Source organism: Nerophis ophidion, linkage group LG11 (genome assembly GCF_033978795.1).
Source record: "Nerophis ophidion isolate RoL-2023_Sa linkage group LG11, RoL_Noph_v1.0, whole genome shotgun sequence".
Classification (NCBI taxonomy): Eukaryota; Metazoa; Chordata; class Actinopteri; order Syngnathiformes; family Syngnathidae; genus Nerophis; species Nerophis ophidion.
Window position 1 is genome coordinate 8728811 of NC_084621.1, and position 19995 is coordinate 8748805.

The following is a 19995-nucleotide window of genomic DNA, read 5'->3' on the forward strand; positions in this document are numbered from 1 at the left end:
TGCTTTTTTTTTTTTTTTAGACCTTCTGCATGATGACATTGTGGTGAGTTTCTCCTTCCCTTATTTTTTATGATCAAAATGTAAAAAATGCAATCTCAATTGTTGCTTCCTGTCAATATTGGCCACAGCAAATACAAAGAAGTGCTATTAATTCGGAGAGTCGGTTGTGGACATCTCCTGTCCCTTATGTCCTGGATGAACGCCTTGGTAAATATTTCCCACCTACACTTACAAAAAGACTTTGTAAACTGTCTTCCAAACTGAAGGAAGTTCTTCCAGCAAAAATATGATTAGAATTCTTCAAAGGAAAACTGCCCTTTGTTGGGTCATTTTGCCCATTATCCACATACTCCAGGGGTGTCCAAACTTTTTCCACTGAGGGCCGCTCACTGAAAAAGCAAGCGGGGGCCATTTGGATATGTTTTTATTTCAAAACCCAATACAATATATGTGTAAAAATATACATTTAGGCCTCCACTCAGGCTTGATCCCGGGGACCCCTAAGGATTTTGGTCAAAAAAAAAAATTCAAAATTTGTCATTATTTTGTATTATTGTTATTCAAGGTTTATATCTCTAGAACAGGTGTGTCAAACTCAAATACAGAGTGGGCCAAAATTTTAAACGGAACAAAGCCGCGGGCCAAAGTTGAACAAATTAACCTTTTAATAGGGACCCAAACAAGTTTTGCATTAAATATTGAACAAGCAAGGCTTATATAACTTTAGTAACATGCAAAATCCAGTTTCAAATGATAATAATAATAATTAAAAGAATACCAATGGCATGTCAAATAAAATCTAAATAAAAATTGTATGTCTTTTTTTCTATTTGCAATCTCCCGAGGTAAATATCACATTTTTTCCACAGGCTAATAGTAAATTTGAAAATAAAATAACAATAATGAATGAACCAAACATTCAAGCCTTGAAGTAGCAAGAGAAAAATGCATGAATAAAACGTTAATTATTGGTCAGTTAGCTGGAAGTTTCCCGGAAGACTCAGTGCTGCAAGGGGTTCTGGGTATTTGTTCTGTTGTGTTACGGTGCGGATGTTCACCCGAAATGTGTTTGTCATTCTTGTTTGGTGTGGGTTCACACTATTTGTAACAGTGTTAAAGTTGTTTATACGGCCACCCTCAGTGTGACCTGTATGGCTGTTGATCAAGTATGTGTTGCATTCACTTTTGCGTGTGTGTGTGTGTGTGTGTGTGTGTGTGTGTGTGTGTGTGTGTGTAAAAGCCACAAATATTATGTAACACCCTGTTAGTATGGAGGAAAAGCGAACATGATGACAGGTTGTAGAGAACGCTAAAGGCAGTGCCTTAAATGCATGCCCCCAATATAGTTGTCCACCCTCAGTGGCTGTTGACCAAGTATGCATTGCATTCACTTGTGCGTGTGTGTGTGTGTAAAAGCCACAAATATTATGTGACACGCTGTTAGTATGGAAGAAAAGCGAACATGACGACAGGTTGTAGAGAACGCTAAAGGCAGTGCCTTAAATGCACGCCCCCAATATAGTTGTCCAGGTGGAAATCGGTAGAAATTCGGGAGAATGGTTGCCCCGGGAGATTTTCGGGAGGGGCACTGAACTTCGGGAGTCTACTGGGAAAATTAGGAGGGTTGGCAAGTATGAGTATTAGCGGTGAATGCGGTGTTACAGCGGCGGGCCAGCTCTAATGCTAAATTGATATTGCCTCAAGGGCCAAATTAAATTACACGGGGCCAGAGTTTGACACCCATGCTCTAGATCAACATTAAGTCTAGCTGTCAATATAACGTTTTTATAGATTTGAGTTGTATGCCCTTTTTGTCAAAGAAAACCCTCTTTTTTATGGAAAAAAAAAACAAAATATGTAATAGTTTCACCCAATAGAATTTTAAAGTGGAATATTTCAGATTATAGAATAATTGGAGCCTTAAAGGGGAACATTATCAGCAGACCTATGTAAGCGTCAATATATACCTTGATGGTGCAGATAAAAGAACATCTATTTTTTTAACCGATTTCCGAACTCTAAATGGGTGTATTTTGGCGAATTAAACGCCTTTCTGTTTATCGCTCTGGAGGGGATGACGTCAGAATGTGACGTCGCCGAGGTAACACACCCACCATTTTCATTTTCACATTACAAACACCGGGTCTCAGCTCTGTTATTTTCCGTTTTTTTGACTATTTTTTGGAACCTTGGAGACATCATGCCTCGTCGGTGTGTTGTCGGAGGGTGTAACAACACTAACAGGGAGGGATTCAAGTTGCACCACTGGCCCCAAGATGCCAAAGTGTCTGCCGCCAGACCCCCATTGAATGTGCCAGAGTGTCTCCACATTTGACCGGCGATGCTAAGACAGACATGGCACAGAGATGTATGGATAACCTGCAGATGCATTTGCAACGATAGTCAACGAAATCACAAAGGTGAGTTTTGTTGATGTTGACTGCCAGCTAATCGATGCTAACATGCTACGCTAATCGATGCTAACATGCTATTTACCGGCGGTGCTAAAGTAGACATGGCACAAAGATGTATGGATAACCTGTAGATGCATTTGCAACTATATTACGTTTCCTTCCACCCACATTTAATGCGAAACAAACACTTACCAATCGACGGATTTAAGTTGCTCCAGTGTCAAAAGATGCGAAAGTCCTGATCGTTTGGTCCGCACATTTTACCGGCGATGCTAACGCAGCTATTCGGCCATGCTATGGCTATGAATAGCGTCAATAGCTATTCGCTCAATAGCTTCAGTTTCTTCTTCAATATTTTCATACTCCAACCATCTGTTTCAATACATGCGTAATCTGTTGAATCGCTTAAGTCGCTGAAATCCGAGTTTGAATCCGAGCTAATGTCGCTATATCTTGCTGTGGTATTCCCATTGTTTGTTTACATTGGCAGCACTGTGTGACGTCACGGGGAAATGGCCAGTGTCTTCGCAGAGAGTGAAATTAAGGCACTTTAAAGCTTTATTTAGGGATATTCCAAGACCGGTAAAATTTTGAAAAAAACTTCAAAAAATACAACAAGCCACTGGGAACTGATTTTTATTGTTTGTAACCCTTTTGAAATTGTGATAATGTTCCCCTTTAAACACATAACACCATTCATTTCAATTTGTTGTTATTTTTGTAGCAATGACACAAAAACAAAATTGCACTAAAATTATTGGGGATCCAAAGGATTAAAAATAAAAAAACTTTTTTTTTTTTTTTTACCGTTGACTTTAAATACAATCGTCTTGAGATCAACTTCAGATCCATCTGTCAATTATAACTTTTATTGTTGTTTATGTTTGTTCTTATTAAGCCCTTCTTTAGAAAAAAAACACGTTTGGTTTTTATATGGCAAACACAAGATATGCAACATTTTCCCCAAAAAATATCTTAAAGTGAAATATTTAATGTGACATTGATTTTGATTATTTATTTTTTATTTTTCAAAGAAAGTAACAGCCTGCTTGGCAGCTTTGTGTTATTAGAGTCAACATTGCAACATTTTCTTGTCACTTTTCACCTGTTTAGTCTTTTATACCACTTTTTCTTTTTTTTTCTTCTTTTTTTTATCGTATTTTTAGAATGTGCTTATAGGCCGTTAAAAAAATTACACGCAGGGCCGCACTTTGGACACCCCTGACATACTCCATATGAGACAACAACACCTTCTGTGCGTTGCAAATAGTAAAAAACTGCTAGTAAGAGGTGGCTAACTATACAGGCAATGGAATGAAGCCCTCTAAAAAAAACACATCCAAAAAATGCCCCATTTACATGACCAGCATATTAACAATCAATCAATGTTTATTCATATAGCACTAAATCACACGTGTCTCAAAGGGCTGCCCAAGCCACAACGACATCCTCGGTTCAGAGCCCGCATAAGGGCAAGGAAAAACTCACAACCCAGTGGGATGTCAATCTGAATGACTTTGAAAAACCTTGGAGAGGACCGCAGATGTGGTTGACCACCGGCCCTCTTGGGGAGACAGGATGAAATGGACGTCGAGTGGGTCTTGCATTATATTGTGAAAGTCCAGTCCATAGTGGATCCAACATAATAGTGAGAGTCCAGTCCATAGTGGATCTAACATAATAGTGAGAGTCCAGTCCATAGTGGATCTAACATAATAGTGAGAGTCCATACCATAGTGGATCTAACATAATAGTGAGAGTCCAGTCCATAGTGGATCTAACATAATAGTGAAAGTCCAGACCATAGTGGATCTAACATAATAGTGAGAGTCCAGACCATAGTGGGGCCAGCAGGAGACCATCCCGAGCAGGGACGGGTCCAACCCGGGTCCCGACTTTGGAAAGCCAGCACTCCATCCATGGCCACCGGACCTGTGCCCCCCCCCCCCCCCCACCCCATTCCACAAGGGAGAGGGGGTAAGAAAAGAAAATAAACGGCAGATCAACTGGTCTAAAAGGGGGCATCTATTTAAAGGCTAGAGTATACAAATGAGATTTAAGACGGGACTTAAATGCTTCTACTGAGGTTATATTATATATCAACCAAGCTACAGTAGCATTTTATCAGAAGAGCTAACACAGAGGAACTACTTTTCTGGCATGCGACCACGCTCACACTGCGGTGAACATGCACGAAAAGTCCCGATATTTTGCAGGCACGCCAGGTATGGCTAAAAAAAAATTACATTTTTCGGAAAATTTTTGTGGTCAGTCAGGGCATCGAGAAGGACCTGACTGCAAGAGTCATGCGTGCCAGCCAAATCCCATGAACCCTGCGGTGCAACGAGAGCTTTATTTAACAGGACCTCCGCTCCAAACAGGCTAAGCCCCTCCAACCTCCAAGGACAAAGCTACTCACTATGGGAGACCGGCCTTTCTGCTCTGCCGCTCCCAGTCTGTGGAACGCTCTCCCTGACCACCTGAGGCCACCACAGACTGTGAATGTTTTTTTTTTAAAGGCTTAAAAACCCTTCTTTTTAAAACATATTTTTTATAGATATATGCATACTTGTTCTAGCTATTCAGCTGTTCTAAGTTTTATTTTTATTATCTTTATTGTTATTATATTTATTTTTTATTACACTGTAGAACTTTGAGGTTGTTTGCTCAATGTAAAGAGCTTTTTACCAATAAAATATATTATTATTATTACGAGACAAGTTTCCTATTTTAAAGTATCCAAAAAATTTTACCGCTTGTCCCTCTCGGGGTCGCGGGAGCCTATTGCAGCTCGCATTCGGGCGGAAGGAGGGGTACACCCTGGACAAGTGGCCACCTCATCGCAGCTTGCAAACTGTAATGGAATATATAAATGTATGAAAAGTGATGTCAATATGTATTGTTTTTAAATTGGCAAAAAGGGTAATATTTTATTTGAGAAGAAGAAAAAGGTTGAATATATTTTATCGGTCTTGTTCATGATCCATTTTAGCAACCAGAACAGAGCAATTGAGAAGATACACAAACATGACACAAAGCAATCCAAAAGCAGTCAAACAAAAATTAATAACATCAACAACGTTGTCAATATTAATAAGAATTCTAACATCACAGTGATTAGAAATCCCTTATTTACATTATCATCAGAGCCATTTATAAAAAATTAAATAAAAACATTTAAAAAATGAATAATAGTGTTACAGTGACTCCCAGAGACAACACATTGTGTCCAATATTGTCCAAAAAGATCAAATAAGTCAGATTGTAGGTTAATTTGATAGTTGAAACAAATTTAAATAATGGATCCCATATTCAATATATGACTCATTATTATCTAAACTCAATTGCCCTTTTAATTGCTTTTCTAAATGTTGCTGGGTCGGGTTTGGTTTTGGAAATTAAATTGTATTATTATGATATTATTGTGTATTATTTTGTTGGACTGATTAATCAAAAAAATTAAAAAAGAGTCTTCCAAGGAACGGTCCATCGCTTGAAGATTTTTTAAATTCAATCCACCCTCTGTTAAGGTCTTGATCAAGTGGGGGTGACCCCAGGATGCAGAGACAGGAGACTAGGTGTAATTACCAAAAATGAAAACATTTCATTAGAAAAAAAAGGATAACTAAGGGCGATAGGGCAGAAAGGCACACCATGAAATCTGGACAAAATAGGTTCCTCAGTGGTCGGCAGGAGAAAGGGCCAGGGCACACTGAGCAGGGTAAGAGTCCAACAAAAGAAATCCTTTTACCTCAGGGGGACTTGGAAATAAAGACACAAGAGGTTAGGGAATTTATTGTATCTGGTGAATTGTTCTATATGAATTATATTTTTCTTACTATTTACAATGCACAGACTAGGTAAATATGCATTCTTGTCTCATAAGGATTGTGGATGTTGGGCAACATTCCATAAAAAGTAAATGTAAAATCCATAAAAACAGTCTTCATTTTAACAACCAAATTCAATAATTTACCTTTCATTTGTTCTTTCCTTAAAAGATATGAACGCTAAAGGAGTCACCCTTCGAGCTTTTGAACAGTTCAGACTTAAGTCCTGCATTGACTTCAAGCCGAGGAATTCTGAGAAATACTACATTTCTGTTAAGAAATTCAATGGGTAAGTGTTATTTCTTTGTATTCCGAACATTCCTAACAGTTCAAATGCATCGTTTGAAGAAATATGTTAAGCCTTTTTGCTGTCATTTTGAAAAAATAAAATAGTATTAGCAAAAACATGCAGTTTATTTCAAGCAAATACAAACCCCGTTTCCATATGAGTTGGGAAATTGTGTTAGATGTAAATATAAACAGAATACAATGATTTGCAAATCCTTTTCAAGCCATATTCAGTTGAATATGCTACAAAGACAACATATTTGATGTTCAAACTCATAAACTATTTTTTTTTTGCAAATAATAATTAACTTAGTATTTCATGGCTGCAACACGTGCCAAAGTAGTTGGGAAAGGGCATGTTCACCACTGTGTTACATCACCTTTTCTTTTAACAACACTCAATAAACATTTGGGAACTGAAGAAACTAATTGTTGAAGCTTTGAAAGTGGAATTCTTTCCCATTCTTGTTTTATGTAGAGCTTCAGTCCTTCAACAGTCCGGGGTCTCTGCTGTCATACTTTGCGCTTCATAATGCGCCAAACATTTTCGATGGGAGACAGGTCTGGATTAAAGGCGGGCCAGGAAAGTACCCACACTCTTTTATTACAAAGCCACGCTGTTATAACACGTGCTGAATGTGGCTTGGCATTGTCTTGCTTAAATAAGCAGGGGCGTCCATGTAAAAGACGGCGCTTAGATGGCAGCATATGTTGTTCCAAAACCTGTATGTACCTTTCAGCATTAATGGTGCCTTCACAGATGTGTAAGTTACCTATGCCTTGGGCACTAATACACCCCCATACCATCACACATGCTGGCTTTTCAACTTTGCGTCGATAACAGTCTGGATGGTTCGCTTCCCCTTTGGTCCGGATGACACGATGTCGGATATTTCCCCCCAAAATTTGAAATGTGGACTCGTCAGACCACAGAACACTTTTCCACTTTGCATCCGTCCATTTAAGATGATTTTGGGCCCAAAGAAGCCGGCAGCGTTCTTGGATGTTGTTGATAAATGGCTTTCGCTGTGACGTCTAGGTGACATCGTGGCGTGTGTTTGCGTTCTCGTGGTGCAGTGGAGATGGAACACAGTGTAAAGGTAGGAATGATGATTTATTTCTGACTACAAAAATAAACTAATAACCAAAACACTTGCATAAGGCACTATAGACAAACCAACAGAACTTAGCATAGGAGCTAGAAAGAACAGAAAGTGCTAGTATCTAAACTAGGGACAAGGAAATAAGCAAAATAGCCTGGAAGCTAATCGAATCACAAAAGTACTTTACCTCAATGCGGGAATGAGACGTCATCTGTTGCGTGAGGCAAACTATAGTCCGAGAACGAAAGGCAAACAAAGACAGGCATATATAGGGGCAGAAATCATCAGGGGCAGGTGCGCGTGATCAAAAACCAGAAACAGGTGACACTAAATGCTAGGCAACCGAAACAAACCAGGAAGTGCAACCGGGAACTCCATCCATCCATCTTCTTCCGCTTATCCGAGGTCGGGTCGCGGGGCCAGCAGCCTAAGCAGGGAAACCCAGACTTCCCTCTCCCCAGCCACTTCGTCTAGCTCTTCCCGGGGGATCCCGAGGCGTTCCCAGGCCAGCCGGGAGACATAGTCTTCCCAACGTGTCCTGGGTCTTCCCCGGTCGGACGTGCCCTAAACACCTCCCTAGGGAGGCGTTCGGGTGGCATCCTGACCAGATGCCCGAACCACCTCATCTGGCTCCTCTCCATGTGAAGGAGCAGCGGCTTTACTTTGAGTTCCTCACGGATGGCAGAGCTTCTCACCCTATCTCTAAGGGAGAGACCCAAACTCATTTGGGCCGCTTGTACCCGTGATCTTATCTTTTTGGTCATGACCATAGGTGAGGATGGGAACGTAGATCGACCGGTAAATTGAGAGCTTTGCCTTCCGGCTCAGCTCCTTCTTCACCACAACGGATCGATACAACGTCCGCATTACTGAAGACGCCGCACCGATCCGCCTGTCGATCTCAAGATCCACTCTTCCCTCACTCGTGAACCAGACTCCTAGGTACTTGAACTCCTCCACTTGGGGCAGGGTCTCCTCCCAACCCGGAGATGGCATTCCACCCTTTTCCGGGCGAGAACCATGGACTCGGACTTGGAGGTGCTGATTCTCATTCCGGTCGCTTCACACAACCGGGAACTAAAGATGTCAAATACAAAAACAGGCTGTGATAACAAAACTGAAACAAAACCAGAATGTGACATGGTCCAAGACTTGGACCATGTCACATTCGCTTTGCATAGTAGAGCTTTAACTTGCACTTACAGATGTAGCGACAAACTGTATTTAGTGACAGTGGTGTTCTGAAGTGTTCCTGAGCCCATGTGGTGATATCCTTTAGAGATTGATGTCGGGTTTTGATACAGTGCCGTCTGAGGGATCGAAGGTCACGGTCATTCAATGTTGGTTTCCGGCCATGCCGCTTACGTGGAGTGATTTCTCCAGATTCTCTGAACCTTTTGATGATATTATGGAGCGTAGATGTTGAAATCCCTAAATTTCTTGCAATTGCACTTTGAGAAAGGTTGTTCTTAAACTGTTTGACTATTTGCTCACGCAGTTGTGGACAAAGGGGTGTACCTCGCCCCATCCTTTCTTGTGAAAGACTGAGCATTTTTTGGGAAGCTGTTTTTATACCCAATCATAGCCAGAGGTGGGTAGTAACGCGCTACATTTACTCCGTTACATCTACTTGAGTAACTTTTGGGATAAATTGTACTTCTAAGAGTAGTTTTTATGCAACATACTTTTACTTTTACTTGAGTATATTTATAGAGAAGAAACGCCACTTTTACTCCGTTCCATTTATCTACAATCAGCTCGTTACTCGCTACTTTTTTTTTTATCGATCTGTTAATGCACGCTTTGTTTGTTTTGATTTTGTCAGACACGCATTCTAAGTAGAATCTACGCATGCCTGCGTTTAACCAATCAAATGTAGTCACTGGTGACGTTGGACCAATCAAACAAAACCAGGCGGTCACATGACCGTCACATGTCGAATCGGACCCAAAAAGTTGAAAAACTTATTGGGGTGTTACCATTTAGTGGTCAATTGTACGGAATATGTACTGTACTGTGCAATCTACTAATAAAAGTTTCAATAAATCAATCAAAAGTGTAAAGGAAAAAATACACTTTTTATTTCAACCGTACTTCCCGTCAAAAGCCTAAAGACTGATCGCACAGTTCCTGTCTTCACAATAAAAGCGCCGCTCCATCGCGCCTGCGCTAACAAAATAAGAGTCTCCGAAAGCCAGCGCATACAAGCTAGCAAACTACGGAGTTTGCCGCCAATGTATTTCTTGTAAAGTGTATAAAAACGAATATGGAAGCTGGACAAATAAGATGCCAAAAACCAACGACTTTCATGTGGTATTAGACAGAAAGGAGGAACTTTTTTTCTCCTCCATTTGAAAATGTGGACATTATCAGCACTATACTGTCTGATTCCAATCAATGCAAGTCATCAGAATCAGGTAATACACTAACTTATATTCTTGTCTTCATGAAAGATAGGAATCTATATGTTAAACACGCATGTATATTCATTAAAACACCTTTAACATGTCAACAAAAACGGCAAAATAAATAACTATACATTATATACTGTATATATATATATATATATATATATATATATAAATATATATATATGATATGTGTGTGTATGTATATATGAGGTAGATCACCTCGACTTGGTCATTTATTAAGTAATTGATTAACGTTGAAAAACTTATTGGGGTGTTACCATTTAGTGGTCAATTGTACGGAATATGTACTGAACTGTGCAATCTACTAATACAAGTTTCTATCAATCGATGAATGCCTACTGAGCCTATGGTGCTGTCAAGTTATTGTGGCTCAATTGGCCTTATTTTTTTTATTTTAATGTACTGTTATTTAATATATATTATTGTTTTAGTTGCTTAAGAGATATTCCTGGCTCTGAATTTGCTCATTGCTATTTTTATGTTTTTGTGCATTATTTGTTGCCGTAATCATTAAACAAACAGGTTACTCATCAGTTACTCAGTACTTGAGTAGTTTTTTCACAACATACTTTTTACTTTTACTCAAGTAAATATTTGGGTGACTACTCCTTACTTTTACTTGAGTAATAAATCTCTAAAGTAACAGTACTCTTACTTGAGTACAATTTCTGGCTACTCTACCCACCTCTGGCCATGGCACCCACCTGTTCCCAATTAGCCTGCACACCTGTGGGATGTTCCAAATAAGTGTTTGATGAGCATTCCTCAACTTTATCAGTATTTATTGCCACCTTTCCCAACTTTTTGGTCACGTGTTGCTGGCATCAAATTTTAAAGTTAATGATTGTTTCCCCAAAAAAAAAAGTTTATGAGTTTGAACATCAAATATGTTGTCTTTGTAGCATATTCAACTGCATATGGCTTGAAAAGGATTTGCAAATCATTGTATTCTGTTTATATTTACATCTAACACAATTTCCCAACTCATATGGAAACGGGGTTTGTAGTACAATAATAAATGTGTCCTTGTAGTTGTTACTCCTTTGTGGGGAGGGTTGTGGCCAATGGACAGGACCTCTCTATCGGGACATACTGTGATGACATTTCCACGGTGGAACACGAGTTTCTTCACGCCCTCGGCTTTTACCACGAACAGTCAAGAGAGGACCGAGACGACTACGTGACCATTGCATTTGAAAACATTATAAACGGTTGGACCTGTGAAGTTTTACCATTGTTTTAAAAACAACTAACGCTACATAATAAAACATTCTAACGCAGGTTTTGAGAGCAATTTCCTAAAAGCCGAGAACAGCATCACCCAGGGCGTCTCCTACGACTACTGGTCAGTGATGCATTATGGGAAAAATGCATTCAGCAATGGAAACGGCTCAACAATCGTGACCAACGACCCCGCGTTCCAGGATGTGATTGGCCAACGACTGGAGATGAGTCACAGAGATGTGCAGGAGCTGAACTTGCTCTACAAGTGCAGTAAGTACCTCAAAAGTTGGTAAAAAATAAGCATTTTTGTTGTTTGTTAAACCTGCTGATGTTATAATAGTGAATTTAGTTGATTATAACCTCTGACTTGTACTTTTTATATGTACTTATTAGGCCTGTCAAAAATCATAGTTAACTCGTGATTAATCCAAAAAATATATTGCATTAATCCATACTTGTGAATTATATTTATATAGTGAAGTGAATTATATTTATATAGCGCTTTTTCTCTAGTGACTCAAAGCGCTTTACATAGTGAAACCCAATATCTAAGTTACATTTAAAGCAGTGTGGGTGGCACTGGCAGCAGGTGGGTAGTGTCTTGCCCAAGGACACAACGGCAGTGACTAGGATGGCGGAAACGGGAATCGAACCTGCAACCCTCAAGTTGCTGACACAGCCGCTCTACCAACCGAGCTAAACCAACCTTAAAACCTCCAAATTCGGGAGATTGGGGGGTCGGGGTTAAGAGGGGAGGAGTATATTTATAGCTAGAATTCACTGAAATTCAAGTATTTATTTTATGACATTGACAAGCTTTATTTTGTCCGTTCCCAACATGTACAAGACACATAAGAACTGAGATTACATTTTCGGCACAGTCCCGCTAAGAGCAGACGTACATTACAGGGGGGACAAGACGGGACCGCCAACGGATCAGCCACTTACTGCGCTCCTTAAAAAGTTGAGAAAAGGGTGACATTGGGAGAGGGGGGAGAGTTGAAAAAAAATATCAGTCTAAGGCTAAACCCTCAGGAGGGGTCCAGACTGAGTCCAAGGAAAAAAACCTCACATAGCATGGCACACATTAAACATAGTACATATAGTCACACCAATTTGCAACAGAGAAGGAGTGGGGGCTACTCAGCCATCCACAACCCCAGAGGAATTAAGCGGTGGTGAAGGCGTTGATTTGGAGAGCAGGGGGTGCCGTGTGTGTGCAAGTATGCCCAATTAACTTGGGAGAGATGATGAAATGTTTTTTTTAGACTGTGGCCGATCTCAAAGTTCGACACCAGGTGTTGCTGACAAAAAGGAAGGTCAAAAGCATCCATCTTTGAGGAGTCCCCGGGGGAGTTATTCAGAACCGCCTGTTCCTGATTGCATCAATGCCATTTGAGGGAGTCAATCGTAGATTAAGAAGTGTTTTTTTCTTTGAGAAGACTAAACAGTGACTTGTGTTCTCTGTGTGTCCATGCTGGATTCTCCTATTACAATCTAGTTATTCTTTCTCCGCAAGCTTTTCCAAGATTAAATCCATTTTGCGATTCAAATCAGAAATCGCTCCAGTCTATGTTCCCACAGCCCGACCCAATCCTTCCATTGCGTTGAACAGCCGTTGGGCCCCTTGAGTGGCTGCCATTGTCTTCCGAATTTGACGATACACCAGAGCAATGCCCAGCACAATCAGCAGGTGCCCCGCGATCACAGCTCCAAATAGGTAGATGTCTTCCACGTCCTCGATGGAAAGGGCTGAGAGGCACATGATCCTCCATTTATCCCAGGAGTCTCTCACGTACCCCGCAGCAATGGTTCCATCAGGGCTGGCAGGCTCCCCCGAACCTCTTTTCCTTGTCGAAAAGACTGCGTCAATTGCGTCGGGAGTCCAGCTGATTTTATTCATGTTTGATGTTTAGATTAGAGGACGGCGCAAAGAAAGAGGCTTCAGAAAAGTTCGGACAAAGACAAAACAGAGAGCAAGCGGGGAAGGAGGGAGCGGAGAAAAATGAGACCGCCCTCACCAAGAAGCAAGACATATATATGTATATATATATATATATATATATATATATATGTATATATATATATATATATATATATATATATATATATATATATATATATATATATATATATATATGTAGGTGTGGGAAAAATCACAAGACTACTTCATCTCTACAGAACTGTTTCATGAGGGGTTCCCTCAATCATCAGGAGATTTTAATGGAAGCATTCACATACAATGGTTTATATAGGGCACAGAGTGGGTGGGTACAGGCAGGCGTAGGGGCGTGGTGATTGGCTCATGTGTTACCTAGGAGGTGTTTCCGTCTGTGGCGGCATGTTGAAATGATTTCACTGCGCTTGTTGAGGGATGATAGATCTGGATGATATATAATAAACAGTTTCTCTTTCAAGCATAGGTTGCATCTTTTATTACCACTGTTGTAAGGTGTGCTGGATGCAAGAATTTGTCATGTTATTGCATATTCAACATTATTGTCTTTGACGTTCCAAATGTGCTTGCTGAGTTCTGTAGAATTCCGCAAAGTCTGGTTTCTAAAGGACGCTTTGTGATTATTCCATCTTGTTTCAAACGCTCCTTCGGTTAATCCTACGTACGTGTCGGATGTGTTAATGTCCTTGCGTGTTACCTTTGCCTGGTAAACGACTGATGTCTGTAAGCACCCCCCGTTGAGAGGGCAATCAGGTTTCTTGCGACAGTTACATTCCTTATTGGTTTCAGAGTCGTTTAGTCTGGGGGTAAGCAGTCCTTTTGCAATTGCTTTGTTGTGGTTTGAAATGATTTGTTGTATGTTATTCATACAGCTGTAGCTCAATTTAATGTTGTTCTTGTTGAATATTTTTCTTAGGGTGTTGCCTTTGGGGAAGTGTTTGTCGATCAGAGTGAGGAACTTGTGGCCGATGTTGGTCGAGACGTCTTTGCTGAATGGCGGGTTGTACCAGATGATGTTGTTTCGTTTTCTGCTCTTTTTTGGTTGGTTTCCTGGAGTGGGTTCATAGGTGAGGGTGAAGTTGTATCCGCTTTCATCAAGTGCTTTCTGGTACGGGGGGGTTTTATATATATATATATATATGAGTATGTATATTTATATATATGTTGAAAACGTCGCAGAATGATATATAAATATATATATATATGTATATATATATGTATATATATATATATATATCTATATATCATTCTGCGACGTTTTCAACAGGATACTTAGCGGGAAATTTAAAATTGCAATTTAGTAAACTAAAGCGGCCGTATTGGCATGTGTTGCAATGTTAATATTTCATCATTGATATATAAACTATCAGACTGCGTGGTCGCTAGTAGTGGCTTTCAGTCGGCCTTTGACCTCATTTCTCTGTGCACTCACCTCCACAGACTCCAGCATTTCATTCATGATGTACTGCGGCTTTGTTGGTGGCGGCATTTGCCAGATGACCAAGTGCTCCCAAAGTGGGCTCAAAGGCTGGGAAAAGGTGTCACAGGTGACAGGTGGTCCCAGCTCTGACCAGACCGGTGGTGAGTCACACTGTAAGATACCAACAGTGAAGAGTGAAATATACTCACCTGCGCTGGCTCTCCTTCAACAACAACGTTATAGGTAGTGGGCCAGGTTACTTCATGCACGCCAGCACGGCGTCAGGCCAGGAAGGGGACTCGGCCTGGCTGGAGACCCACAGGATGAGCCCCAGCAGGGAATGTAACGTCCAGTGCCTTCAGTTCTACTACTACCACACCGGGAGTCCGGCAGACCAGCTGAACATCTGGATGAGGGAGTTTGATGATGAGAAGGACTTGACGGGACATCGCAGCCTGGTGGGACAGATCACTGGTAATACACGCAGAAGAAAAAGAAACATGACATGTTTACGTCTGGTCTAGATCTGACCAATCTAAGTCCGTGAGCACGAACTGAAGAAGTATACTGGGATTAGAAGCAAAATGTCTTCTAAGACAAACCAAACATTCCAGTTGCGATCGATTGAATGTTCTGAGATCACAATGGCCTGGATGAATAAGAACATTCATAAACATGAAATATTTACGAAATAAATCATTAGTCCAACAAAAAGCATGTACAGGGGAAATCTTCAACCTACACGCTCAAATAGTTCTAACCAAGCTCATTACTGAAATCGATGTCGTCCATTGAAATCAATTTAAAACACCACAATTTTAGCATTTACCGTACCTTTTAAGAGGAAAATCAAGCTTTTAGATAATCAATATTGTTTGTAAAGCAATATAATAGAATGTACTACAAAACACTACCGTAGTTATAGTAAAACTTCTAAAGGCTTAGTGGCCACATGCGTGGACAGAACTTTTTTGCTCTTATTTCCAAAATTGTGTCCACTACTGAATTAAAGTCTTATGGCCTTATGACAGGGGTGTCCAAAGTGCGGCTCGGGGACCATTTGCGGCCCGCAGCTAATTGTTTACCAGCCCGCCACATATTCTGCAAAAATTGCAAAATTGATAATATTGCAAAAATTATTAAAAAAAACATTTAAAAAAAGTGGAATGAAGTTAAATCTAATGAGAAAAAGTGGCAATGTTGACACAAAGCTGCCATGCAGGCTGTTTTTTTTTTCTTTTGTCTTTCTTTTTTCTTCCATTGCTCAAAAAAAAAGGACAAAAAAATCCGTTATAATAAATTATTACTTAAAAATTATCACTTTAAAATGTTTTATGTGAAAAAAATATTGCATATGTTGTGTGGTTGCCATATAAAAGCATCAACGTTTTGACAATAGAGCATAAAACAAAAAAAATAATAGTTCAAACTTAAAATCGACAAATATATCGGAAGTTGATCTTAAAATTTAAGTGTTAAAAGTAAAAAAAAACTAATAAAAATGTATCACTTTATGAGTTGGGAACCTTACAGATCTCAAATATATTTAGTAGGATTTTATTTAACTTTTCACTGTGATTACTCAAAAATTTTAAATAAATAAAATCAATGATGTCCTGCATTATTGATCTTTGATAGATTTAATTGCTAAATAAATAACTCTCCTGAAGGAATCAATAAAGTACTATCTATTTATCTAAATACTGCATATTTCAGTTTTACTATAAAAATCAAAGTTGTCTTTGACAGAAAAGGCATAAAACCTTATTTGTTTTACTTTATATCAACCTCAAGTTGATATAGAAATTTACTGTAAGCATTAAATAAAAAAAAATAATTTGAGTTATTTTTAACATTTTAGTGACTGAGACCCTCTATGCTCCCCAGGAGCCCTAAGGATTAAAAAAATATATCCATATATTTTGTTATGGTTTGAAAATGAAAAATATCAAAATGGCCCCCGCATGCTTACATTTTTCCGTGTGCGGCCCTCTGTGGAAAAAGTTTGGACACCCCTGCCTTATGTGGGCACTTATACTGCCCTCTAGTGGTGTCAGAAGAGTGTAACATACAATGGAATTGGGTAAAAAAAAAAAAGTGTAAAAATAAGAATTCGGATGTCATTACACATGAAGTACACATTTGTGTACTTATGGACTAAGTACATCATATAAGAAGATGATTCTTAGTTTTTATTCTAATTAGGGTCCAATAATAATCCATATTTATTTGAGTGCTTCCATAACTTCAGATTACAAAAAAAAAAGACGATTGCCGCGACAGAAAGAAAGCATATTTTGCCTAACGTTCCCAATTCTTATGTAAGACAAGCACACCAGGGTTTCCCCGTAATGTAACTAAATGTTCCACATGGCCCCAGACAAATCATAGCCACCACATTTTCAAAATAAAGGTTTTTTACATGTGAACAAATTCAAGTAATATAATGTAGTCTCCAGAAGAACTCACACAAAGTATGACACTATTTTTAACGTTTATTGCCAATCTTATGATAACCAACCCAATAAGAGAGGAAACAAATACAGTATATATATATATATATACTGTATTTGTTATATATATATATATATATATATATATATACACACACAGTCATGGTCAAAAGTCTACATACACTTGTAAAGAACACAATGTTATGGCTGTTTTAAGTTTCCAATCATTTCTACAACTCTTATTTTTTTTGTGACATAGTGATTGGAGAACATACTTGTTGGTCACAAAGAACTTTCATGAAGTTTGGTTCTTTTATCAATCAATCAATGTTTATTTATATAGCCCCAAATCACAAATGTCTCAAAGGACTGCACAAATCATTACGACTACGACATCCTCGGAAGAACCCACAAAAGGGCAAGGAAAACTCACCCCCAGTGGGCAGGGAGAATTCACATCCAGTGGGACGCCAGTGACAATGCTGACTATGAGAAACCTTGGAGAGGACCTCAAATGTGGGCAACTCCCCCCCCCTCTAGGGGACCGAAAGCAATGGATGTCGAGCGGGTCTAACATGATACTGTGAAAGTTCAATCCATAGTGGCTCCAACACAGCCGTGAGAGTTCCGTTCAAAGCGGATCCAAGACAGCAGCGAGAGTCCCGTCCACAGGAAACCATCCCAAGCGGAGGCGGATCAGCAGCGTAGAGATGTCCCCAACCGATACACAGGCGAGCGGTCCATCCTGGGTCTCGACTCTGGACAGTCAGTACTTCATCCATGGTCATCGGACCGGACCCCCTCCACAAGGGAGGGGGGGGACATAGGGGAAAAAGGAAAGAAGCGGCAGATCAACTGGTCTAAAGGGGAGGTCTATTTAAAGGCTAGAGTATACAGATGAGTTTTAAGGTGAGACTTAAATGCTTCTACTGAGGTAGGATCTCGAACTGTTACCGGGAGGGCATTCCAGAGTACTGGAGCCTGAACGGAAAACTCTCTATAGCCCGCAGACTTTTTTGGGGCTTTGGGAATCACTAATAAGCCGGAGTCTTTTGAAGGCAGATTTCTTGCCGGGACATATGGTACAATACAATCGGCAAGATAGGATGGAGCTAGACTGTGTAGTATTTTATACGTAAGTAGTAAAACCTTAAAGTCACATCTTAAGTGCACAGGAAGCCAGTGCAGGTGAGCCAGTATAGGTATATATGTATGTATATATGTATATAAAGGTATATACAGTATAGGTATATATGTAGGTATATATGTACATAAAGGTATATACAGTATAGATATATATGTATATAAAGGTATATACAGTATAGGTATATATGTATGTATATATGTATATAAAGGTATATACAGTATAGGTATATATGTATGTATATATGTATATAAGGGTATATACAGTACAGGCGTAATATGATCAAACTTTCTTGTTCTTGTCAAAAGTCTAGCAGGCGCATTTTGTACCAACTGTAATCTTTTAATGCTAGACATGGGGAGACCCGAAAATAATACGTTACAGTAGTCGAGACGAGACGTAACAAACGCATGGATAATGATCTCAGCGTCTTTAGTGGACAAAATGGAGCGAATTTTAGCGATATTACGGAGATGAAAGAAGGCCGTTTTAGAAACGCTTTTAATGTGTGACTCAAAGGAGAGAGTTGGGTTGAAGATAATACCCAGATTCTTTACCGAGTCACCTTGTTTAATTGTTTGGTTGTCAAATGTTAAAGTTGTATTATTATATAGAAGTCGGTGTCTAGCAGGACCGATAATCAGCATTTCCGTTTTTTTGGCGTTAAATTGCAAAAAATTAGCGGACATCCATTGTTTAAGAACTCAATTTCATGAATGTTTTCTGTGACAAACAAGTATGTCCTCCAATCACTCTATCACAAAAAAATAAGAGTTGTAGAAATGATTGGAACCTCAAGACAGCCATGACATTATGTTAACTTTTGACCACGACTGTATCTGTCCTTTGCGGCTAATATGAAAAAACACCTCTGAAGCAAGGTAGCTGAAACTTGTCAGGTACAAAACTTGACATTACTCGCCTATAGAAATCAACCATTAATAAATATAAAAAAACCTTTTTATTTATTTAGTGGGTGCAGCTTATATATAGGTCTGGTTTATAGTCCGTAAAATAGAGTACTCCAAAAATGTCACTACGTCCTCGTGATTACAATTCTTAGCAGAACTGAATCGGTACACCGTGTAATATGTAAATTATTCATATATAAATCCTGCTTCCAGGTTCTCCAACATCTCATTGGCAGATCCGACATGTCTCCCTGAACGCCAACACGCATTTCCAGGTGGAGTTTCAAGTACGAAAAGGCGCAGGGAAATCTGCAGGCGGCTTCTCCATCGATGACATCAACCTGTCAGAGATGGAGTGTCCTCACGTGACGATGCAGATCAACAACCTGGAGAAGCTTTTGGACAGCAGCTCCTTCGCTACGCCCACTTACAGCCCCAGGCAACACACCCGGGGGGGCTACTCGTACCGCGTGGGAACCATCCTCTACAAGACGTACATCGGGGCCTTTGTGCAACTCCTCAACGGAACTCGAGACGACGACCTGGAGTGGCCTTGCCCTCATCGACAGATGACCGCACAAATGATCGATCAGAACCCCGAAGTCCAGCTGCAGATGTCAAAGATGAGAAGCCTGACCTCTGACCCAAACATGACTTTATCAGACGGTAAGCGCCAGATAAATACAAACCCCGTTTCCATATGAGCTGGGAAATTGTGTTAGATGTAAATATAAACAGAATACAATGATTTGCAAATCCTTTTCAACCCATATTCAGTTGAATATGCTACAAAGACAACATACTGTATTTCCTTGAATG

General features: G+C 39.7%; 1 protein-coding gene across 3 annotated transcripts in view; it reads left to right on the top strand.

Annotated features, from left to right (window-relative positions):
• LOC133561620 (meprin A subunit beta-like) overlaps window positions 1–19995 on the top strand; it is a 56319-nt gene that overhangs the window by 11223 nt on the left and 25101 nt on the right. For all 3 annotated transcript variants that reach the window (XM_061915027.1, XM_061915026.1, XM_061915028.1), the window contains exons 6-13: window positions 21–43; window positions 129–207; window positions 6416–6533; window positions 11100–11278; window positions 11349–11561; window positions 14689–14829; window positions 14912–15142; window positions 19390–19842. In XM_061915027.1, the coding sequence (XP_061771011.1) occupies window positions 21–43; window positions 129–207; window positions 6416–6533; window positions 11100–11278; window positions 11349–11561; window positions 14689–14829; window positions 14912–15142; window positions 19390–19842 (1437 nt within the window). The remainder of the gene's footprint in view (window positions 1–20; window positions 44–128; window positions 208–6415; window positions 6534–11099; window positions 11279–11348; window positions 11562–14688; window positions 14830–14911; window positions 15143–19389; window positions 19843–19995) is intronic.